Source organism: Fistularia commersonii, chromosome 18 (genome assembly GCF_037954325.1).
Source record: "Fistularia commersonii isolate RoL2024-O1a breed Wild chromosome 18, RoL_Fcom_v1.0, whole genome shotgun sequence".
NCBI classification, from domain to species: Eukaryota; Metazoa; Chordata; class Actinopteri; order Syngnathiformes; family Fistulariidae; genus Fistularia; species Fistularia commersonii.
The window spans coordinates 16,610,001-16,634,810 of NC_141301.1; the positions used below are offsets into that span (position 1 = coordinate 16,610,001).

A 24,810-nucleotide genomic window follows, 5' to 3' on the forward strand; every position below is an offset into this window, starting at 1 on the left:
GGACAATAGCAGGGCGCCTTGTCCCCGTTACTTCACAATGTCACCGGCGCAACAATGACATACTGGATGAATAACTCCAATGGGACACGCAAACACCCCCGCACATGAGCAACGTGAGCGGCGGCCCTGCTGGGACGGCGTTCGGCACAGATCCGGAACGCTACGATCAGGCGGCGGGAGCCGGCCGAGCGGAACGGAGGCCTCAGCGGGGCCCATTCCCAAGATCTGGTTTCGGGAGGGAAGGGTAACGGGGACGGCACGGCAGAAGAAAAAAACACAAGTGTGTCAAACACAACCGTCGTGCAATCTTTGCAGAAACATATTTGCTCGCAGCAGGAGGGCCTCTGATTGGTCACTGGAAAATCTGACTTTACTGGAATCCCACGCTTATAACCAGCATTTACTCGAGGCCTGCTGAACCAGACACCTACAGGAGCAGGTGGCAAGGGAAGGAAACAAGAGGGGAGGGAGAAGGAAACAAGGACAGGAGCAGTTTCCACGGCCGTGTGTCCACCTGGCCGCTGCAAACTAGGGGAACAGCGCCACCTGCTGGTAGAACGAGTCACCACCTCAAAGGCCGCGTCAGCCGGAAGTCGTGAGGAACCCGGAAGAGGAAGAACATCTTGGTTTCCCGTCCGAGCCGGTGAGAAGTTTGATCTCTGACTCGGCCGGGATTCGGTCTTATCATTTCACAAGGTGACTCATTTTGTTGACCCATGAAAACTGTTCATTTCTTTGGAAACAAGTTTTTTTTTTCCAATTCTATCATGCAATTTTCATTTTGTTTTTAAGAAAGTCATCACTCATATTTGCTCAGAGGGCAGTTATGTGACCGGTATTTGTTGGAAGGCCCAAGAAGATCACAGTGTAGTGTTTTAGTCAGGGAGACACCTGAGTGACGGTAAAACGTCTGTTAAACCAGCAAGAGCTGTTGTTGGCAACACGAGCCTGCAATATAACTCTCTGTTCCTGCTCGATTCCAGGATAAAAAAGAAAAAACAGAATTCATTGCACCACAAACCGCAGCCGCATCACTCCCCGCAACCCCAACATCACACAGAAAACAAACATCGACGCCAACAGTAAAGTAACGTTGTTGTCCCAAGGTAATGACCTAATATGTTAAAGCGACTGACACGCATGCATTCTTGTACATGAACCGCAGGTTAAATAACAACGATAACACGAGTCTGAGCTACGTGTGTCATTGCAATACGGTGACCAATATTTGTTCAACAGTTTATTGCATATTGTCGCTAGTCCTTTGATTTAAATATTGACTCACTCAATTAACAATAATAATAATGGTTTGCTCACAAGAGTGTCTTTTTAAGGTGAGAGAAACTGCTGTAAATAACGGATATGAACAACAAAAACAAAGGATTTTAGTTTTTCTCTGCCGGTTTTGTGAGATTAACAGAGCGATGACAGAGAGGGTGAAGTGTAAGTGACATCTTGTATGCGCTCGGTGCTACGAGGCCTGAGCATTATCTTCATCCCCAAAAGCCCCAAGAAGCCCCCAAAAGCCCCAAGAAGTCCCGAGAAGCCTGGCCGCGCCGGCCGCGCCTGCGAGACTAAACGCGGGGCAGCAACTCAGGCTTCCGGCTCTTCAGCTGTGCCTGCCAGACCAAGCGCGGGGCGGCAGCCTCCCTTGGACCTACGTCGCCGGTGACGTCACCCTGCTCCCGGCGACTGCTGTTCTCAAGATGGCGCTGCGGCCAGGATCCGGCGGAGGCAGCAGGTATTCCGCGCTTCGACGCGCCGTCGTGTTTTCCTCACCGAGATGTAATTTCACTATAACCTCTTCCGGCCGCTCCCGGGCTTCGGCCAGGCGCCTTCGCGGGGCGCCGCGGGCGTCCGCGGCGGCCGCTGTCTGCGCCCCAAGCCGAGGGAGGAGATGAGATGGCTGGTTTCCTCGGCTAACGCTAGCTAGCGGGTCCTCCTCCCCCGGAGCTGGTCGAAGTGGACCCGGGCAGGGGTTCGCACACCTCGGTCGCGCAGCGGTGGACTAGACCGGACTGGACACCGGACCGGACACCGGACCCGACCCGACACGACCCGACCTGACCCAGGACCTGGGGATCGATCGGTCCACGGGAACAGGTCCTACTTCAGTACGGCCTTCACCAAGCTAGGATAGCACCAGGACCTCAGAGAACAAGGGCTTTGTTTACTTGTTGACTTGCTGTCAAGCTTCTCCCTCGATTCGGAGATCATTTCTTCTATTTACTTTTTGCTCAATAACAGCTTGTTAGCTGGTCTGCAGACGTCTGATGTAAACAGGCAGGTCTCCTCAGAGGAGGGCTCATGTTCAGCGCTGTGAATAATGAATGTGTTCTGGCAGAACAGCACACTCCAAGCCTGCAGCTGATACTGACACAGACACCGACTCGGACACTGACACCGACACGACACAGACTCGGACACTGACACCAACACCGACACTGACACCGCAATGGAAACCCAAGAACCAGCACTGGGCAGGGGGCAGGAGCCCTTGGGGTCAGGAGCAGGGGGCAGTTACACTGGAGGTCGTGGAGCAGGGCGATGGTGGTGGTGGGTTGTGGAGCAGGGTGACGGTGGTGTCTGTTCATGGGCAGAGGAACGGTGGTACCGGGTCATGAAACAGGGACAATGGTATCGGGTTGTTGGCAGGAGGGCGCCGGTATCAGGTCCTGGAACGGAGACAATGGTATTGGGTTGTGGAGCAGGGGGAAGGTGGTTGTGGCGCCCGGCAGGTAGGTTTCTTGGCTGGTCTCACAGCTTGTGCCGACGGCGTCAGTCCTCCTGTCCCAGAGGTTCCCGTCACATTGTCAGTGGGATGGTGGACGGAGGCGGGAGTCCGGTGGTCACAATACCTTCAGAAGGGGGAAGGTCGGGGTCGCCGCTCGTACGAGGACATCGGTAGGAATAGCCGATGTGCCGACGACCCATCGGCCGTGTGGTTTGGAATTACCGAAAGCAGTAGAGCAGGCGTCACGATTCTTCTCTTCCACAAACGGTTGAGCCCTCAGAAAGGACTACGTGTAAACCAACGCCTCCGGCGGCGTATCGAGCTTCGTCTCGGACCGTGACGACCGTGACGCCTGCGTGCATCGCAAAGCTGCACTTCAGTGGATTTCTGCTTGGCTTGAGGATTTCTGTGTCAGATCCTGTGATACTGTCATTCTTTTGGCTTTCACTTGGTCCTTGAAAAGGCAAATAGAATGAATCCTTTATTTGATCCCTTCAATTTGTCTTCTGAGGGGAATTTTATAGAAATGAGATGAGATGGGATGAGAACAACTTTATCTATCCCGAAGGAAATTGTTGTGCCAGAGTTTCAAGCAAAAACATAACAGTAATAGATAATAGTAGGAAGGAGGGAGAATAAGGATGTCTTAAGAAGGTCTTATGTACAAAGAAGAAGTAAATAGAAAAATAGAACTAGAGAATTTAGGAAAAAGAGACACTAAGTTGAGGAGAAACTCTGGCGGTAATATATGAAAGTATAATATAAGAAAGTAATATATGTTAAAATTCTGCTGTTTAACTTGTAGCCGGTATTATTGCTTTTTATCCCCGCAGTTTACCACATTTGTAAAGGCGCAGTGTAACCGTCATTAAACAAAAATATGATATTCATGTAAAATGTTGTTACATTTTATTTCTATTTCAACTCTTGATTTAGTCCATCTGGTGATAAAGGGGTTTTGAAAGCCGTATCGATCTACAATGGGATGAAGGATTAGCGTACTTTGGCCAACACCAGATGGGATATTATTTATTTTGCGCTTGAATCAATTTACGGCTTAAGGTGCCGAATAAGTCAGTTCTCTGTACTGCACTCAGAGGAAGGTGGACGTCAGCGAGGGTTCGTTCTTTAGCGGGGACTAATGAAATGATCGGTTCTTAAGTCCTTACACTGTGTCTGCTGCAATAACCTGCCATCTCCAGTCACCCTTTTGGAAGGAAGAAAATTCCTGTTCCCTGTTCCCTGCTTCCTGCCTCCTTCCTCTTGTCTCTTGCCCGTCGCCTCCTTCTCCTGCCTCCCAGCTCTCAAAGCAGTGTGAGTTGCGGGGTTTCCGTAAGCCTTTTCCAAGCGCAGGCCGCCTGACCTCCACAGCTGCTATCACTGCTTTTCTCCATCTCTGTTAATCTGCTCAGCTGTGACCTGTTATTTTCTGTGCTCTCGGGCAGCAGAGCCATAGCTCTTGTGTAAAAGCTTTTTAAGCCTCAAATCTTCCCGGCAGCAGATGCGATCATCCCAAACTCTCAGTCGTGAGGCATTGCTGAAGATTAGATTTGTTTCTGTCGTTGCTAAGCAGTGAGGTACTTTATCCTTTCCCTTCCGAATACAAACGGTGACTTGGATGGCAGTTGCAATTGGTTCGTGGACCGTAGCCTCTTGTCGGAGGGTTTTCTGCCACGGCTGCAGACAGGTGGCGCCGTAGATGAGCCTTCTTCGTGTCTGGATAGACAGTCCAAAGAATGGAAGATCAAGTCGAGGCTGTCCGACGCACGACAGAAGGCTTGCTCCGAAGCCCTCTTCTCAGCGGTCCTCCTCAACCTGCAGTGATTTCTGCCGGCACTCGAGGGCAGCAGAATCCTTTCCGAGGCGCCGCGCGCTCACGGGTCCGATGGACGCGCGGCAGCAACTGGGATCGGACGATTCCGCCGACCGACCCTTCGGAGCTGTCGGAGCTACGCCGGATCTGGACAGAGAGCTGTCCATGGTCCAGACCGTGGCAACCTCCTCACGGCGGGGGCCTTTGTGCATCACCCTGCCGCCCCTTTTCTGTGGATGGATTACTGAAAGCATGCGCACTGCTATAATCCACGTGTGGTTTCACTAAAGGTGACCATTTGTAGTGATTTGCAGCCACCGGCTCCGGGCTGTGAAGACCTGTGGTGTTTTCCGAACGGGGATTATACGCAGCGTCCCTCAGAGCTTCCTGACAGGTGTATTGACAGCGAAATCTGTTGGACAGGAACGCGTTGGAAAGTCAGCACCCGTGACTCCTTCACGAGCTGGGACAGCTTCCTGTCCTGTGATGCATCCGTCACGCGGTCCTTCCGCATCCGCCTGATTTCAAAGGGCTCTGCTGGCCGCTGCGCTTTCAGCCGTGGCCCGGAGAGGCGAGTTGTAATAAGTGATGGGACAAATAGCTGAAGGCCCGAGTGCCGGCGCTGCCGACAAGGCCGCCGGCCAAGTTGTTTCGTCCTCCTCTGATTATTCCTCAAAGGGCCGTTGCCGAGCGCAGACGGAGCCAAGGCGCCCGAAGCCAGTCTACGATGTTTCCCCCGCACTTTAGTTTGAAGCATTAACGTCTCTGTCCTCGGCCTCGAGGAGCGTCTGAACATTCATCTTGGTCACCGTTCTTTCAAAGGAGCTGAAAACTGCTTCCAGTTTTTGGAAACTAGTGCTTTCTGTCGGCGTGCTCTGAGGCAGAGTTGTTCACTGGCCAAATCTGAAACTCAGACGGGAAGAGAGCAGCCTCCGCTTTCTGACCCGACAAAGGAGCAGAGGACGTAAACACGGCAAACATGGCCGTGTCAGAAACACACACACACACACACACACACACACACACACACACACACATAACACACACACATCCTCTGCATTGGATGTTTGTTGTTTACAGGCAGCCTGAACTAATACCTGCTCGCATTCGGGAAGGTAAACGCTCTGGATCGTGTCTTGAAGACCTGAAGCATGTGGTGTTGTCGCGTCCCAGGCTCCAGTAGCTTTGCCATGTGTGATGGACAAGCATGTGTCCGGCTTGTGTCTAACCATCTGTCCTGTCCCGTCCTTCGGCTCGCAGCTTCATGTATCCTGTCGGCGGGGGCTTGGGACCGCCGCAAGGTGAGTCACCTTTTCCTTATTTCATTACAATTACAAGAGTATGGAAATGATAAATGATACGTGTGCAGATGCGTTTTGGTCGGAGCGGTTTCTAAAATTACAACCTTTTTTCACGTTAAAGGAGTAAAACAAAATCCATGTTTGGCTAGAGTGACTGGCATCAGGTCCAAAATGAAAGGGACTATATCAGTTTGTGTTCTGCGAACACGATGACGAAGGTCTCCAGCTCGGACTCAGAAAGCTATGATTTTCTTCCAGAAGTCTCATTAGATAAGCCGCCAGCGGTGTCCCTTAGTCAGCAGGCTTACAATTGGGAGAATACAGATTTACCGCGTGAACGTGTCAAGAAGCCAGTCTCATTACATGCTCCTGCTAGCGGTGTCTTTTTAACGAGACAAATTAGTGAGCGCTTAGGCTCCTCAGCCCGCCACTGAGTCCCTGCGGATAACGGGGCCAATCAGCTGGAGGCTCCAGAGGAGCCCACCGCTTAGCTGGCTGTCAGCTTCCACAGCAGCTGTGAAACCAAACAGGCGCATTTCCATTTGATCCTCGCTCCGCTTGTTTTGGTCCAAGCTGTCACACTAGTCCTAGGAAAAACACATTGGGCTGCCGCTGAGCCTCTCGCTCTTCAAGATATTGATTTGCAATACAGAATCATGTCCAGGCGCCACAGGCTCGTATCATCTCCTCCTGCGACCGTCACACGTTTAAAAAATGATAATGGAGTATTTTGTTGTTCACCACGTCCAGAGGTGATGATGTTTCTGTGTGCAGGTATGGTGCCCATGCAGCATCAGCAGCCGCAGCAGCAGCAGCAGCCGCCGCCGCCGCCGCAGCAGCAGCAAGGCTTCCCTATGGTCCAGGTCATGCAGCCCAACATGCAGGGCATGATGGGGATGAACTTCGGGGGCCAGATGCCTCCGGGGGCCATGCCCATGCAGGTCAGTGTGGGCGACCGTCTCGGGCAGATGTCGTAGCAGTAATAGCAGAGCGGACCGCCTGCCGGTCCGAAGGCATCGCCGCTCAGGAATCGGCAGCGGGGTCCATTTCAGTTTCAGCAAACCCACACCTTAGTCAGTCAGAGACTGCAGGGGAACACACACTGCATAGTCGCTGCTCAGCACCGCCACACAGCAAACACACACACACTTAGCTTAGTTATGTATTTTTCCATTTGAACATTTTTTGAATGGCTAGCAGGTGATTAGGCCAGAGCCTTGAGGGGCTGAGGAGCCAAGCACTGAAGCAGCATAGCATGTGGACATCAGTGTCGTGTTCCTTTGGACGTATCTGGTCCGGTCTCACACACCCGGGTCAGCGGTTGTCTTTGCTTCGCCGCCATCTGACACTTCATATTTTATTGTATTTCTTATTCTCCCTCCTTCCTACTATTATCTATTATTGTTATGTTTTACTTGAAACTCTGGCACAACAATTTCCCTCGGGACAAATAAAGTTGTTCTTATTCTTATTCTTATCTCCTAGGGGGGGATGGCTATTGGGATGCAGACAACTGGGATGCAGTTCTTGGGCCAACCGCAGTTCATGGGTATGAGACCTGCTGCACCCCAATACACAGCGGACATGCAGAAACAAATGGCCGAGGAGCATCAGTAAGACAAATAATAAATATTATTATACTAGTATAAATAATTATTTTCAAATAATAGCCCATTTTCACAGTGGCGCTATTGTTGGTCTGCTGCTGCTGCTGCATCACACTAGGTTGCGGACTATTCATGTCGCTCCTAAACTTGGGGTTCACCACACCGGCTGCGCTCGTCTCTTGCAGGAAACGTCTGGAGCAGCAACAGAAGATGCTGGAGGAGGACAGGAAAAGAAGACAATTTGAGGAGCAGAAACAGAAGCTCAGGCTGCTCAGCAGTGTCAAACCCAAGGTGACTCTTTGCACACGGTAGCCACGTCCGGTGCTCTTTCTCGTGCCCGTATCGATGTTGACCGTCATATTTTGCGTACTCAGACTGGGGAGAAGAGCCGGGACGACGCCTTGGAGGCCATAAAGGGAAACCTGGACGGTTTCAGTAGAGATGCAAAGATGCACCCCACTCCGTCGTCACAGACCAAGAAATCCGGTAAGTCCTCCAGCGGGCGCAGGCCTTCTGTGGTTCATGTCAGTCTCCTCCGTCAGGGACGAGCGAGGGAAGCGAAGCCGGGTCGGCGTGACGGCCGTCCAGCCGGCAGCCTAACACACTCAGAACGCTTCTTCCTAACACAGATGGTTAGTCCCGTGGCTGTTGGAGTCTCCCTCCGTCTGTTCACCTGGTAGGATTAGAGCCTCCTGAAAGTGTGCGCGCTCAGACCACAGCCGTCCCTTTTCATTTGCCCTTAAGCCCCTTTCAAACCCGAGCGCTGCTCATCGTGCTTAAAGATCCTCCTTGGACCGACCGTCCCGCCGGAGTCGCTCAGAGTCGGGCCGGACTCGGTTCGGGCCCCGACGGCCGAGCCCGCTTTTCTGACACTCGCTTCAAGCGGAACGTGGGGATGAAGCTTGGATCGTTTCAGCACAGATTTGCAACGTATGTTTCAAAGGGGCTTTGGAGCTGCACGTTCCCCTCCTGGAGAAGCACTGCGGCCGCGCACGTACCCTTCCAGCCTGGGTTAAGGCTGCCGGTCGGGTTTCCGGTGTTCATACACGATCTACCCCGCCGGTTTGGGAGCTGAAATTCAGGTGCGTTGCGCTCGATCTCAACCTGCCAGATTGTGCATGGACGGACACGGCTGAGAAAAGCTCCGCCGCGCGTGTTTGGGTTCCCGTGTTCACCGTGCAGCCTCTAATTGATTCTCCATTTCAGTGTGTATCATGTGTTGTGCCACTATCATTCTTTCTCCATTCTTGCAGACTCATCGCCATCACACTCGTCTGTCATCACTCCCTCCCTCCCCCCACCTTTGTCCGAGGACAATGATGACTTTAGTGACTTTCAGGGGCCTGTAGACGCCTCTGGCGGGGTCCCCTCCTTCTCCTCCTCCTTCTCCTCCTCCTCCTCCTCCTCTTCCACTCGCCCTCCGTCCTCTTTCCCCAAGGCGGGTCTTTCCGAGGACGACGAGGAATTTAGCGACTTTGTTCAAGGGCCCGTAACTGCGTCCCCTCCCACAAACCCAGGCCTCTCCTCCCCGGCCCGAACCCCACGTCCGTCCCATTCGTCCTCCTCCGTCCCTTGCCCCCCCCCCTCCTCTGTGTCCGTTCCCACTGCCACCCAGCACTCTGCTGTCAACACCAGCTCCCAAACTACATGTCAAGGTAACTCTTCTTTTGCTCCGTTGTCACCTCCCCGCCCATCCGCATCTTTTACGCCCAGCTGTGTGCTCTTTCTTATGTTGCCGGTTCTGAACGGTGTCACTGGTATGTGGTCTCCGGGTGACTAATGAATGCACCGCACGCCCTAAAGCTGCACCCGGGAGCCCTCAGGAGTGAACCTCGATACCTCAAGGGACCTCACGGGTTCTCAGGTTCCAGTAAATTCTTGGCATTATCAAAAAGGGATAAAAAAAAAAGCACAGTTCTCTGCATATTCCTTTGTAAAAGTTTGTCTGAATAACTGTTCCCTCGAAGGATGCGCGTCATGAATTCATGTGATCGTCTAGCAAAAATCCAGTGGAAATGAATGGATGGTATTTTCTTCTTTAGCCCCGTGAACAAGAGCTGCTCGCAACAAAAAGCAGATGTCCCCAGATAAAGTATTCAGATTCTGATATTTTTATTCAGGAATAGTCTAATTAACAGTCAATATGAATATTTCTTTATGCAGGAATAGTGTGATGATGATAATAATGATGATAATTTATCCTTTATTAATACCCATGGGGAAATTGGTTCTCTGCAATGAAGCCATCGTGGATGAGCCATGAGCAGTAGGAAGAAGCTCTCGCTGCCGGGGGAGCAGCGAGAGCTTCAGTGTCTTGCTCTACAACACTTGGACGCTCTAGGAGGAGCCGGCAAATATGAAATGATGATAAACAGTCAATAGGAATACACCTGTGTAGGACCAGGCAGCTTCATCGTACCTTTGTGGTCGTCTGACGAGTGAGCAGGTCTTGTTTTCATTTCGACAGGGGGGATTGTACTGTAATCAGTAAGTTATATTTCATACCGGCTCTTCATACTTTAATCTATGCCACGTTATAGCTGTGGTACCATCAGACCAAGGGCGCACTTCTCCTACTTTGTGTGGTTTGGACCTTCAGACCTTTCGGTCGGGTCGTACCGATCCGACCCGGTCCAGACCCTCTCGGAGTTTTGGACCCACCGCAAGAAGCTTCGTCCGCGATGCGTGTCTCAGAGGTACTCTGCACGGATGGTTTAATGAAGAAAGCGGTTCCCTCCGATCTTCTGTCTGGAAGCCAAGCAGAAAGAAAAGCCCGTCAGAGTTTCATTGCCCTCCAGTGGAAGTGATCTGTGGACTTGCCAAACGTAGAATCTGGGAACACGTTTCCTCGAAGAATGAAATTCTAATTTTGGCGTCCGCAGTGAAGCCGGATAGGTATCGAAAAACAAGCAAATGAAAAATAATAAGCAAATGATTGCAATGGAATATCAACAGTAGTAGCGAGATGTGCTAGTCTTGTGTTTAGTCACCTCCGGGTCTCCTTGCAAATCCCTGGCGTTGTTCCTATGACGCTGTCTGCTGATTTCTCATGACAGATCCGCCGGCGCAGTCACTCGTCTAACTAAATGCAGCACTGATTTGCATGAAAGGCCGCTGAGAATGTTCCCGCTGTGAACGGAGGTTTGTTCCTGATCCGTCCTTCTAGGCCCGTCCCTGGAAGAGAAGATGTTCTCCTCGTGCGATCTCACCGCCCGTAAGACGGCCCAGTTAAGCTTTAAGCCCAAGCAGAGTTTGGCCGACATGAGTCCTAGAGCCAAAGTGTCAGCCCAATTTCAGTCCAGCTCTAAAGCGAGGAACTGGGCCGAGGGCCCCGGGACCTTGAGCTCTGTCTTCACCGCAGAAGGTTCTCCTGAAGCGCCGGTATCAGCGCCCTGCGCCCCCCCATCTGCTCCTGACTCAGGCCCTCAGAGCGGGAGTGACAGCGGTGAGACGTCTGTTTATCAAACTTGAGCGGCTCCTCTTTCCTCTCCTGGCTCTGCTGCGATATTAACACGTCCTTCGGGTTTCCGCTTCCAATCCGACGGGAAAGGTTTTTCCTCCTTCTAACCTCGCCGCCTACGTGCTGTTGGTAAGGCGGCGTTCTCTCCTCTGAGTCTTTGGGGTGAAATGGGTTCAAACTCGACGCTCACTTCTTCAGCCTTGAATGGAATCACCGGCGTTCTTCACGTCTCAGATTCTTTGCTGTGGCCGAGTCTCTCCCGCTTTCTGGCTGATACCCGTATCTCCCGAGTCACGTTTCGCCATTTATTTCCAGCGGCTTTCCACTCCTGCTGCTTCGGCCTCCAATCCAATATGAAGGCACAAAATGTGTCGGCGTACCGTGTCGCGTCGGACGGGTCCGGGGGTAACGCCTGCCCTTCCGGTCCGCCGCTGCATCCTCCGGTGCATGCTTAGCGCTCGCCGTCTCACGGGGATGTACGTGGACCGACGGCGCCGCGACGGACGGCCCGCACGCTCCCTCTGTTTACCGGGCCCTCGGTACGTTTTATCAGATGAACTTGCCCGGGGAAGACGGGTTCCTGTCTCGGGGGTGCCTAACATTCGCACAAAGCCACATGCTATTCTCTTCATAATGCAGGGGACTAAAGCTGCCGTAGCTTGACATGCTTGTGGAAAGTAGTCTGTATGAGAAGACAAATTGCCCTTTTGGCAGGAAAAAGTGTCATTGTTGATAGTGTGGGAAGGTAAATGACTCAGCTGCTCCCCCTGGAGCTCTGGAAATGTCCTGCATGGCTGAGCTCACTCCTCCAAACCCTGGGGGTTCCAGATGAATGGAGCCGCCAGGAGACTCTGCACAGCTTCTGCCTGGACAAGGCTTTTGCTGTATGAACTCACTGCGTCTCTGTGTGTGTGTGTGTGTGTGTGTGTCTGTGTGTGTGTGTCTGTGTGTGTGTGTGTGTGTGTGTGTGTGTGTGTGTGTGTGTGTGTGTCTGTGTGTGTGTGTCTGTGTGTGTGTGTCTGTGTGTGTGCACTTACGGGAGCAGGTGTTGCAGTGTATCCCCCGCAGGAGCACATTCAGCCCTTGCTGCCTGCCTGGGTTTACAACGACAACCTGGTCCCAGGTAAACCCTTTCACCTGTGCAGCAGACATAATGACCCAAACCGCCGCTGGACTTTAATTCTCTGTCCCTGTGTTTCCTCCCCCAGAGATGTTTAAGAAGGTGCTGGAGTTCACCATGACTCCGGCAGGCATTGACACAGCCAAGCTGTACCCTCTATTAATGTCATCGGGTCTCCCCAGGGAAGCACTGGGGCAAATCTGGGCGTCAGCCAACCGCACAACACCTGGCATGCTGACCAAGGAGGAGCTCTACACTGTGCTGGCACTTATCGGCGTTGCTCAGGTTAAGCATCCTTTAGCTGAGTACATACGTGGCCCAGCCGCTGACGGGCGAGTGACACGGGAAGCCTGGGATGATCCTCGGCCCACTGTTCACACGTCTCCGATGGTCTGGAAATACAGCGACTTGACGGCGCGACGTGAGCGTGCCGGTCAGGCAGTCGGAGAGATGGGCCCGTTAAATGACTGCCAGTATGGGCAAACATTGTCTCGCAAAAATAAAAGTCAAAACCGGTGGCTACATCACGAGGTCAGGCCAATCGTTGAGTAAAATGTGACTCTGCTAATACATTTTAAATGTCGTAAATGCACTGCCATTGAACTCTCCTCAAAGTGCTCCACCTAAGAGCCGCTGTTCCCGACGGGTGCTTCCACCGACGGGTGCTTCCACCGACGGGTGCTTCCACCGACGCCAGCCTGACCGTGCAGACATGGGCGCAGAGGCCTGCTTTAGTTTTCATAGGTGGCCGTACGGGTGTACACACACCCCAGTGTCGTATTGCTTGTTGCATCACAGCTTGTATTTCAGTTTGATCATGTTGAGGGTTTTTTTCGGTTGGTTACTTTGACAGCGGCCCAAGGGTTGTTTTAAAGTGCAGAGCTGTCCCAGTATTATCGCTCGGCCAGATAAACGCCACCGATTCGGGAGCGGCCTGCCTTGGTGTCCGTCGGCGCTCGCCGCGTCTACGGTCGTGTTTCACCGATCTCAACGTCCATGTGCATCATTTCAGAGCGGACTCCCGGCGATGAATGTGGAGATCCTCAGCCAATTCCCCTCTCCGCCCGTGCCCAACCTTCCCGCCCTCACCATGGCCATGGCTCCCGTCATGCCCCAGCACCAGCAGCCCATGATGACCCAGTCTGGGGTCCCCATGGCAATGGCCTCTTCAGCGCCACCCGTCATGGCGCTGAGCTCCACGGCGCTGACTCAACCGGCCGCAAACACCAACTTTATGGCCAATTTCCCTCCTGCGCAGGTAACCGGGGATGACCTCATGTCGTGACGGCTCTTCTGTCAGTCGCTATTAATGCCAGTCGCTGTCTCGCTCCCGCAGGGGACCAAAGCTGAAGACGATGACTTCCAGGACTTCCAGGAGGCGCCCAAAGCAGGCGGAGACCAAGTCTTCACGGAGTTCCAAGGGGACACAAGTGCAAGTTTCCCCTGCAGCTTAGCCGCTCAGCATCAGAACAGGTAACACCTGAGTTCTGGGAAGAAGAGCTGGAGCCTGATGGGTCTCCGGGTTTCAGATGCTCGTTTTCACCTTGGAATCACTGCTAGAACCTTGTCGATGGAAGCGATGCTTGCCGAGGGTCCTGCTGCCCTCGGGTGTCGTTCAGGCCTCTGGTACTCCACAAGTGTGAGCGCATTTACATCTGCTATGGTTCTTTGTGGAAACCGCTCACAGCCTTACATCTTACAGGTGCCTGTCCGGAATAACAATAAGAACGTGTGTGCGTGCGTGCGAGTGTGTGTGTCCTCCTAATGGATTCATCTCAGTTATCAATAGATGAGCTGGTTCCTTCCTCTTCTGGCAGCCTTTGGAGAGGGTGTCCTTTCAGTGAGATCGCCTCCAAAGCATTCTATGAAAAGCGAGATGGCACAGCAAAGCCGTCCGACTTCTAAGTCTTCTTCTCCATGGGCCTGGTTCCTTCAGCGGTCGCTACAGCTGATCATCTAAGCCTCTGTTCCGCTTCCTCTTCTCTCACAAGTTCTCTGACTTCTAAGTAGTGTGTTTTCTTCTTCCCTCTCCCAGAGAGCTTTCAGCTGGACTGTGTCTGCTGGGAAAAAAAAAAACAGTTGCGAGATCTCAATAAATGCCGTTGAGGAAACTAATTTTCCCAGCGATTTCCAATTCGGTTCAGAGCATCGCGCTTGTTTAGATGGAAGAGACTGGAGCTGCAAAGGCTGTCAGAATGTTCTCGCAAGTTAAACCATAATCATGATGTCTGGAGAATGTATGACATCATTTCCAACTTAGACAATCTGAATCAGAGGCACGATTGACACTGTTCAAAACACACACACACACACACAGTAAGAGCAGAGCAGCGGTCCACGAGCTGCTGAAGACTCCGCCTTTATTCAGATATAGTCATGATCTCTGAGGAAAACCCCCAAATCTCTAGGAAGTGCAACTTCTTTGACTTTCTGTTCTTTAGCTCTTGGATAATTCAGGGACTGTTTTGGTGACATAAAGAGATGAACTCTGCAGAAGTTCTTCTGCCTACAACAATAGAAGAGAGAAGGATACCAGAAACCTTAGCGAAGAAGGACTAGTAACTTCCTGCTGTGGTTTAGCGCAGCTTGAGGATATTACCCTGTATCCATGGTGGAAATTTGGCACTGGTTAAATGAACGTCATTACGCTATTAAGGGGATGTTGTCCGTCACCTGGAGCCCTCAGGCTGCACTGCAAACCGCGGGGATCCACCGAAGCCGCCGTCTAATATGGCGCACGGGTTGTATGAACATCTGTCCGGCGGCACTCACACATTTCAATCGGTCCGTGGCGATTCGTCTCCGCTGTGGAATGGAGGCACATTATGTCCTAGGATTTGGAAAAGGGAATCCGCCCTCCTCAGCCGGGAGTCATGCAGCCGAGGCCGTTGTGTCTCCGCAGCGCTCCTGCCATGCTCACCCCAGTGTCCGGGTCCTCCTCCGCCTCCAACGCCTCCTCCGACAAGTACGCCGCGTTCAAGCAGCTGTCTGCGGAGCAGCCGCCCGAGCCGCCCCCCCCCGCCTCAGGTACCTCCTACCTCACGTGGATCCTGTCTGCCGGGGCTCCCGCCTTTTAACCGCTCTTTACTCTCCCGTCCAGATGTCGGAGACAAATACAGTGTGTTCAGACAACTCCAGCAACCGGCTGACAAGAAACCAGCGGGTAAGAAGCCCTCCGACCTCGCTCACAGTCACACGTGGACTCACGATTCACGCACGTTCCATCGCACCTCTCGCCTTTTCTGGCCTCTTCGCCCAAGTGTGTGTGAGGTGAAAGGTGGGGGCAGCAGGTGAGCGCAGGACGGCAGAACGCAAAGCCGTCGAGCCGGAAGCCAGTCTAATCTTCTAATTTGAATCTAGCCGAAACTCCCGGGTCACTGCAATGCTCTTCACAATGTCCCTGTTCTACAAGGCTGCAATGTTGATCCCCGTTTGTTTCCCACCCCTGTCATTAGAAGAGTTTCCACTGGTGACGGCTCCCACGGCTCCAGTAAGTCATGATTTGCGGTGACCTTTCCTGGCGTTGTCGTGCTCCGTCTCCTTAATGAGCCCATTTGCTATCGCTCTTCCACCTCACAGCGGCGGTGTGAGCGGTCTGCCGTTTCCGTCCCAGATTATACTGTAACCCCGTGGAACGACGGGAACAGCGGCAGAATTCCACGGGTCCGGGAGTTGGGCTTGGACCGACATCGGGTCTAATATGATGTGTGCTCTTGATGTATGCAACCTCTTCATGCAAAGCATCCATTCTGACTAAGGCTGAGGTTTTTGACCTCCGCTCAGCAGAGAGTCCAACGGTGTGCGTGACCCGGACGAACATAGACGAGCCTTTAAACGTGCCGGTCCCGGTCCTGTATATGGGTGTGCGACCTTAATCCCCACGCACTTCAGCCCGTGCCGGATCCCAGGACAGATCCAAGGACATCTGGGCACTGCTAGAACACGGCCTCACTCTTCTGCCACGGCTAGACGTTCCAGGCTATTGCAATGAGTCCAGACTTTTCTTTTCAAGGAGAAGTATCCCACTCGAACCCCTGTCCAGTTAGTGGGTCTCCATCCATCTAGCGGTAGTCGGTAGTCATCGGCCCAAAACCGGCCTCTTATCAGGATTTTAGCCACGCTTGCTCTCCTCCTGTCGGTATAAACTCTTCCTCTCCCACGCAAACACTTCGAGAGCGTGCCGTTCAAACCTTCAGCTGTTGGAAGAAGAGGAAGAGTCAAACCTTTTTGGCCCGAGTCAAAGGTATTTCATAGTAGGACCGTCACAGGACGAGAACCTCTCCTGTCCAGCTCCATGTTTGCATCACAGCCGGGCCACTTTTCCCAACAGCTGAAGATCCGCTTTGTCGTCCTCTGCGTTGCCATAAACTCATTGTGACCTCGCCGTCAGACCTATCGAGCATCACAAGACAACTTCCAAGTGTGTTTCAGGCCTTTTGTGCTTCCTCTGTCCAAGTTGAGCAGCTGAGTGCATGGTTTGCAGATGTGTGTCTTCCTAGATAGAGATCCTGCTCTCTGCAGCTCTCACAGTTCCTCTGACAACCAGAATTAACAACTCTGACCGTCCTCTTCTTTGTCGTACTGTAGAACCGCCGTCGTGACCGTGGCCTTTGCCTGTCTGCCGTGACGTGTGTGGAGGTTGCTTTTCCTGACCTCCATTTGTTCTCTGTGATTCGCAGGGGAGGGCTTTGCAGACTTCAAATCTGTCAGCGCTGATGACGGCTTCACAGACTTTAAAACCGCCGACAGCGTCTCGCCACTAGACCCCTCAGAACAGGCCAAGATCTTCCAGCCTTCCTTCCCCTCTGCTTTCCCCACCTCTCAGTCTTTACAACAGCTAACGCAGCAGCAGCAGCAGCAGCAGCCGCCGCCGGCGCCCGCGGCGTCTCTGTCCCAACCCATGAACCCGCTCAACCTGGCCGACCTGGACATGTTCTCCTCCATAACCCCCTCGGTCCCCGCCGACGCCAAGCCCAGCCCCTTCCCCGCCGTGTCCGCGCCCCCCTCTCTCGTCGTCCGGCCGGGCGGACCTAAGCCCTCCGGGGGAGGCACGGACGACTTTGGGGACTTCGCCCTGTTCGGCCCCTCGGACGCCACCTCCGCTCCGACGGCGGTGGCGAGAGGAGCGGCGGCGCCGCAGGACGACTTTGCAGACTTCATGGCGTTCGGGAGCTCCGGGCGGGAGCCTCATGGTGACGTCGCCGCCGGGATGCAGGCCGAGGTTCCCGGCCAGCGGCGGCCCCAGCAGAGCGCGGACAAGTACGACGTCTTCAAGCAGCTGTCCCTGGAGGGAGGCACGGCCTACGACGACACCAAGGAGAGCGGCGGCGGCTCCTTCTCCTCCCTCAAGAGCGACGCCGACGACTTTGCCGACTTTCAGTCCTCCAAGTTCTGCACGGCGCTCGGCGCCTCAGAGAAGACCCTGGACAAGGTGATCGCGTTCAAACACGGAAAGGAGGACTCGGCCTCCGTCAAATCCCTCGACCTCCCGTCCATCGGGGGCAGCAGCGTGGGAAAGGACGACTCCGAGGACGCGCTGTCGATGCAGCTGGACATGAAGCTCTCGGACGTGGGCGGAGACCTGAAGCACGTGATGTCGGACAGCTCTCTGGATTTGCCCGGTCTCTCGGCCCACCAGCCCCCCGCTACAGGTGAGGAACTTGTGCGATTGCTGTGGTGAGGCCCGGCGCGGCCGCACGGCCGTGACTCGTGGTGCCCTCCGATGATTGCCGAACAGGGTCCAAGGGCAGGCGACGAGGGCCGAAAGAAATGGGAAACATATGAAACCTAAAGACAGTATTAATGACATATCAGATGGAAGGTTAGCTCATCTCTTTCGTTCTACATTTCATCAGCCATCACAAAAAACTCTTTTATTTATCTATTTATTTATCTATTTATTGAACGCCCAGCCCCCCCCCCCCCACTGTGTTCTCTCGTGTTGTCGTCCCTCGCTCCCTCCCTTCGTTGACGGGTCACAGGGCTTTTGGAAGAACCTGTCCTCTCGTACTGCGTCGGTCCCCAAATCCTTAAAGTGCACCTTCAGTAATGACAGCGTGTTTGGCCGCGGGGAGGTCCGGTCCGGTCCGGTCCACAGCCCTGGCTCCTAGCGGCGGCCCACACGGAGCTCCCCTTCAGGGCGTCCTCTGTCTGCACAGGCCTGACTGAGGGTGTGCGTTTGACATTTTCAGCCCGTCGAAGCTAAAGGCTAGAACGCAGACAGGCACCGGGCGCTGCATCTGTGCTTGCTCGACTCGGCGAGCTGCAGTTTACCGGAGGCGTCGTCTCCGAGAGGTCGCTTGTTACGCCAGCGTTCGTAGTCTGTCAGATCTTACTGGAGGCAAAGAACCCGTGTAGAACCACGTCGCTGAGTACCCCGGAGCAGAGAAACCGTGAATGCTCAGCGGGATTGAGACGAGCACAATGCAGCCGGACGCCGTTTGGACCGGGCGGACCGGATGGACTCGTCTGGTTCTGGTGTCAGTAAGTTATTGTCGGCGCTTTTCCAGAGCGGAAACAATATTGTTTGCTGACATCAGTCTCTTACGGTGGTCGCTGTGATAGCGTTTTGGCCCGTGCCTCGACAGAAATGGATTTAGGGTTCCTTAAAGTCGTTTGTCCCCCCTGTTACATGCAAACTGACCCGTTATGTTTGGATCCGGTGGTGTCTTTGTCACCGTGCCCTGTCCTCCTCCTCCTCCTCAGCCCTCTTCATCACTTATTCATGCGGCATCTCGCCTCGGCTATTTATTTTCTGCCGCATCCGTAGAGCGTCTTGATTTGTTGTCTCGTCAAAGCGTACTGTTGTGTTTTCATCCCTCAGACTCATTTCAACATCCACTTTACCAACTCAGCCGTTGTTCAGCATAGCGGTTATTTTCAAGCTTTAAGTATTTCAACCCGTCAGGTGTCGATCGGCGGCTCATATTTCCGCCATGCTGTCATTTGATCGGAGGAACCGACGAACGGTCGCGTGACCGGAGGGATCATCAGTGTGAACATCTTCATTGCCTTATTTCAGTTCCTCCATACCGGTCGGTGTCGTTTCCCCTGAAAGGGTTCGCTAGGCCGGGGGACTCGAGTGACAATTCCTGGATTGGCGGTCGAGCCGTCGGGCTACGGCCGCGGGGCGAAGCAAGTGCCCAGTTTTTCTAGCGATACATTCCCAAGAAGCTCTGAAGCTCCTCTAATGGCTGCTCTACATCTTCCTCTTCACCTCTACCGGTCTGGCGTTCCTGCTCCGGGACTCTCCTCCTCTTGACGTGTAGCAGGCCGGCCCGGGAGCCGGAGCACCTGGCTGAGCGTCTAGACATCCTCTTAAAGAGACAGTATTTCCTTTGCGAGGTGGAGCTCGGGAGGAGACGCGTTTGTCCTTCACATCGACGACGGCACGAAACATCACGCGTGTCTCTGCGGTCTGACTCTCAGAGAACCCGATACTGTATTCTTCTTCCTGCCTTGCTTTCTGCTGCAGTGTGCCTGCCTTTTCAATTTGTGAAATTGACAAGAACATAAAAGGAGACATGGTTTTATGCATCACCGTATTGCAAGCTGTTTATCGAAAGGAAAATGTACAATACAGATTTAATAGTGTATTTTTATTACAGGAGCTCTTATTTTGAGACTAGAATGACTTGTGGAGCTTGTTGTGATATCCAGACTGTAAACTAGATGTAGCCCCTACTCTTTAGTAACCTCTGAATGTCCATTGAAACATTTTGGGTTTTCAGCCCGAAGCTAACTTTGTTGTGTTGAATTCTGCCGCGCGGCCGTGTAAACCCTTCGCCTGCTCTGACAGACCGGCGCTGTAGCCAGAGAAGAAAAGGATACTGTCTCTTTAACCTGTTCCAGCCTCCGTGATTGGACGCGATGGGAACCCTTCCTGGGACGGCGGCGTCCGAACGGCCCCCTTTCTGTCCGTGACCCTTTGAGAGCTTGAACGAGGTCCACAATCTGGCCCCTAAACGCCGGCCGCCCATCTGATCGGGCGACCTCACGATCAGGCGGCCTCACGTGTCCAAGTTCTGAAGCGGGGGTCGGTCGGAGATGCTCCGCCGACGTCCGCTCGGGTCCTCAAAGGGTTACTGCTTCCTGCCTTCGACTTGTTCTTTGAATGATCTTCTCAACCTGGCCTCTCCAGTGTCCTGTACTCAGCTCTTTCCAAAAACGCCCCCTTGCTTCTCCTCCACCCTTATAGAGCGACACGAGTTGTCGCCTCCTCAGATTTTCTGATTTTAGTCTGTGACTGTGCCTTCTCATTCTGGTGTCTGCTTCTGTATCCTAGGATTACCTTTGTTTGGAATTTTGGCTGTTTTTTTTTTGTCTTTTTTTCCCTCCTCCTCCCTTTCTCCTGACTGCATGCCCTTGTAAACTGCTGGACTCTGATTTTACACGTGTTAGTTTGCCAAACCTCTTGTAATGATAGGTCTCTCTCACAGTGCTGTGACCTTTATCTCTTTCTCTCTACTCATGCTGTCGTAATAAATATTACTGTTGGTATTGCTGAAATGCGTACCGTCCTTTTTTTTTCTTCCTTTGCTTTCCGGAGGGGCAGTAAACCTCTAAATCGAAAGACCGCGCACGCGTCCCAGCGCTAGATCCTTGTCAATTTCACAAATTGCCTTTTTTGTCTGAGGGCTCTGCCGTGCAACGCGACCGGCCGGGCGGGCAGGCCGTTTTTGTGTGTCTGAGAGGGAAACTGAGGGGTCTGAATACCGAGTCGGTGCGGAGCGACTCGCAGCGCAGAAACTAGCCCGAGCAGCGGGAAACACAAACAAACTAGAGCAGACGCAGCGACGGCAGATATTTAAATGTATCCGTGACCGTCCGGCCGATACCGGTGAGTCCGCTTGACCTTTCAGTGACCTTTACTCTGACGGGCCGTCTCCCGGAGAACTAGGGATCATTTTACATCCCAGCAGCCCGACACTTTGACGTACGCCCGAACAAAGGGTGGCCACCATGTCCGGACGGAAACCGACGTGCCGCAAATGTGCTGATGGTAACCACTGACAACCACGTGCGTTGCTATCCTAGACCCGGTGTCTCGCATCAGGGTTTGTGGCATTGACGATAATCCTCAAATATCAACGAACCCAGCATGGATTACTGTCACTACAAACAAAATCAGCCAGTTCACTCACAGTTTATCCGCTCACCGATGTCATCCACTCCAAAACCACACTTTGGTCCAGGTTCCTGTGTGTGACGGGTCGTCTAAACAGGTTCTGTAGGACTGGGGGGGAGTCTTAGAAGGGTTAACTGATCAGTCATTACAGAGGGGTGTGTGTGTGTGTGTGTGTGTGTGTGTGCGTGTGTGCGTGTGTGCGTGTGTGCGTGCGTGCGTGCGTGCGTGCGTGCACGCATGCACACCTATACATACCAGCCTGTTTATGAGGCGCATGTATAATTCCACCACAGCGCTGAGCTTATATCATAGCGAGCTTATCATAGCTATCATCAAAACCTCATGGCTCCAACAACACGAAGGGTGCTGATGAGGTGTTTGAGGTGAGGGCATCCCGGCACCTGAACATTCCTGTCTAATATAGATTTGATTTAAAGATGATTGGTGACACGGGCCCAAGCCTCTCACTGGAAATGTATGCAGAGCCCCTCTTCTTGGTGCTGATGTTGGTCGGCTGCCGGATTCAGACCCTCCAAATGACTGCGAATGAGAAGAGAGCAAACGCTGCCCCCCAGCGTTACCGGGAGAAATGATTGGGAAAAATGCCAAATCAAACAACCGTTAATGTATTGACGCAGGACTTGTCAGCCATCGTTCCAAACGATCCATTAGCCCTTCCATGCGTTGCTGAGGCTCGGAGGCGGGACTCTGCAGAGCTTTGTTGACTCTCTCCGTCCACACAGGTTTCAAATGAATTTTACTACAAGCTTAGTAAGCAGAGGTCAGCATGTTCCCTGAACATCTCACAAACCTTCTCCATCTATCTTTGGGCCTCTGCTTTGCCACAACTCAGTCACAAAGTCCAGACTGGAGAACGTTGACTAGTCGACGCAACATTCTTGGCCATTTTCAGCTTAGCGTTGAGTAATAATATGTAAAGATGTAACTGAGATCTAGTATCGGCACCGCAGCGATTATATTGCAGGGTATATTTTAAGGCACTAAATGTCACTAAAGCGCATATAATGGGCAGGATTCCTCTCTTATCACTACCCGTTTACTCAGATCATTAGATTCTTAGCGACGCGTCATGGATTTCCAAATATTGCTGATCAAATTCATTCTGCTAACTTTGGTTTTGAGGGTAAGTAAACGTCTGTTAGGCCAAGATGCCGGATTCATACTTACGGTCCTGTCAGTTGACTGTCATTTGTATATTTTAGTGATTTTCAGTGCTTATCCGATCAGTGTCGTTAAAGTCCCAGCACCCCGAGGGGGCCCGCTGTTAGATGAGCTCTAGATGGACAAATGGTGACAATCTGACGGCAGTCCGGGCCCGTTAATCTCCCGCCGATCATGAGCTCATCTGTGCGATTCCCAGGAACCACTGGTATGTCTGTGTTGTCATTACAGAAGGAGACGACTTGAAATTTGACCCGTTTGGGACCTCGGCCCTCGGCAGCCTGGCCGGCTATGACTGGTCGGACCGGGAGGAATGCGTTGCCGGTGAGCTCAGGAAGCTGCCGGGCCTGGAAGGGGCCGCCCCGCCGTCTCTAGCCCCGCCGCAGGGGAAGGAGTCGGCCTTTGGTAGCAGCGAAAACATCGACGCGAAGATCCCCGCGCCCGTCCCGGCTGCGAACGCCTCGTCGTCCGATGACAAGTTCGAAGCCTTTGCGGACTTTGGATCCGGCGTGGACGGCGAGGACGACTTTGGGGATTTCGCAGGTACGGTGTCTGAGAAGTCCGCGTCCCCCGCCGGCGCCGCCGAGACGGCCGCCGAGGGCGACCACGGCGAGCTCTCCGATGACTTCGGCGCCTTCCAAGGAGACAAACCCAAGTTCGGCAAATCGGACTTCCTCAAAGCCAGCGCTCAGGCCAAAGTCAAGTCCAGCGAGGAGATGATCAAGAGTGAGCTGGCCACATTCGACCTGTCTGTTCAAGGTGAGTCACCTGTCGGTCACAGGGCCGTTACGTCTTCTTGAACGAATACACCGGAGGGACGGGCTGGCCTTCTCTGGCCCCAAGAGCCTCCGTGTGAGGGTTTACCCGCCTTAAATGGGCAAAGATGCAAATTCTGTGATGGGATAACCCGCCGTATACCTGAGAGTGCCGGCGAGCTCCGGGCGTCTGTCTTCCGGCCGTCTGTCTTCCGGCCGTCTGTCCTCCGGCCGTCTGTCCTCCGGCCGTCTGTCTTCCGGGCGTCTGTCTTCCGGCCGTCTGTCCTCCGGCCGTCTGTCTTCCGGGCGTCTGCAGCGCAGCCCTCAGGCATTAGAGGGCGGTGTTGAGATCCCGGCAGGATGGAGTCTCAGGGGTGAAGACACGCGGGAACAATATCCCCTTCGAGGCTGCTGCCCTTCCCCTCGTGCCAATGAAGTAGCGGTGTTTGCTGAGCCGAAATGGAAGCCGGCCTACCCCGCTCCAATTATTCACGTTTGCATCTTCGGGCCTTTGTTTCATACATAGTTATTGTTTACGTTTCCGCCATCTGACCTCGGCCGGGGGGAAACGCAACAGCGCCGTCTCGGCCAGACCTAATTATGCGACGTTCTGTCCGGCGTCGACCGCATCTCTGCTCACCTCTGGCAGGCTCCCACAAGCGCAGTCACAGTTTGGGCGAGAAGGAGATAGGCCGTTCGCCTCCGTCCTCGGCCCCCGAGCAGCCCTTCAGGGACCGGTCCAGCACGCTGAGCGAGAAGCCCGCTCTGCCCGTCATCAGGGACAAGTACAAGGACCTGACCGGGGAGGTGGAGGTGAGACCGGCCCGTCGCGGCCAGCTGTCGTCCTCACGCTGTTCTCTTTCGTTTTGCTCAAAGCCTTTTGTATCTGCCTTTGCTGCAGGAGAGCGAGCGCTACGCCTATGAGTGGCAGAGGTGTCTGGAGAGTGCGCTGGAGGTTTGTGTTTGTTTTGGTCCGCCGTCTGACCTTCGGCCCGAGAGACGCTCGCCTGCAGACGTCGGTGTAAAAATAATGAAGCAAAAAGACGGGTCGCGTTCATGTTTCGTCCAAGTGCCGTTTTACCCTGGGAACTTTCCTTTGTGCAAATGAATGAATTCATCTTCAACGGTTAAGTCTTAAAACTGAAAAAAAAAACAAAAAAAAAAACATTGATCGTTCCATCTCATAACAAGCATGGAGTTGCATTCTGGTCGGAGCAAAACACACATTTACTCGGCAAACAGAGGACGAGTGGGATTTGGAAGTTGTTTGACTTTAAATACGAGATGAAATGTAAGTCTAAATCACAATACTGATTGGGAATGTTACTGTGTGTGTGTGTGTGTGTGTGTGTGTGTGTGTGTGTGTGTGTGTGTGTGTGTGTGTGCGTGCGTGTGCGTGCGTGTGCGTGTGCGTGCGTGTGCGTGTGTGTGCGTGCGCGTGCGCGTGCGCGTCTGTTCCCTGTTCAGGTCATCACCAAAGCCAACAACACCCTGAATGGGATCAGCAGCTCCACTGTCTGCACTGAGGTCATCCAGTCTGCTCAGGGCATGGAGTATCTGCTGGGTGAGACGGCACACACACACATGCACAGGCTGAAATAATCCAGACTGAGTGTGTAGGGTGCGAGGCGGCGGAGCAGAGAGAACACGGACTATGCACAGGTGTGGTGGCGTTGCATTGCTGGCTTTACCAGGCCGTGTCCTCCCGGCG

General features: G+C 53.3%; 1 protein-coding gene across 5 annotated transcripts in view; it reads left to right on the forward strand.

The window, feature by feature from the left end:
- The first annotated feature begins 1,650 nt into the window (after positions 1-1,650).
- synrg (synergin, gamma) overlaps positions 1,651-24,810 on the forward strand; it is a 29,898-nt gene continuing 6,738 nt past the window's right edge. For 2 of the 5 annotated variants that reach the window (XM_086164456.1, XM_086164457.1), the window contains exons 1-19: positions 1,651-1,741; positions 5,808-5,848; positions 6,623-6,789; positions 7,334-7,461; positions 7,641-7,746; positions 7,830-7,941; positions 8,709-9,110; positions 10,622-10,900; positions 11,961-12,038; positions 12,124-12,320; positions 13,048-13,293; positions 13,372-13,508; positions 14,938-15,062; positions 15,136-15,198; positions 16,715-17,686; positions 22,576-23,103; positions 23,749-23,912; positions 24,001-24,054; positions 24,567-24,663. In XM_086164456.1, the coding sequence (XP_086020582.1) occupies positions 1,707-1,741; positions 5,808-5,848; positions 6,623-6,789; positions 7,334-7,461; positions 7,641-7,746; positions 7,830-7,941; positions 8,709-9,110; positions 10,622-10,900; positions 11,961-12,038; positions 12,124-12,320; positions 13,048-13,293; positions 13,372-13,508; positions 14,938-15,062; positions 15,136-15,198; positions 16,715-17,686; positions 22,576-23,103; positions 23,749-23,912; positions 24,001-24,054; positions 24,567-24,663 (3,931 nt within the window). In that variant the 5' untranslated portion in view covers positions 1,651-1,706. The remainder of the gene's footprint in view (positions 1,742-5,807; positions 5,849-6,622; positions 6,790-7,333; positions 7,462-7,640; positions 7,747-7,829; positions 7,942-8,708; positions 9,111-10,621; positions 10,901-11,960; positions 12,039-12,123; positions 12,321-13,047; positions 13,294-13,371; positions 13,509-14,937; positions 15,063-15,135; positions 15,199-16,714; positions 17,687-22,575; positions 23,104-23,748; positions 23,913-24,000; positions 24,055-24,566; positions 24,664-24,810) is intronic. The other 3 variants (XM_086164459.1, XM_086164460.1, XM_086164458.1) reach the window with 2 other exon arrangements.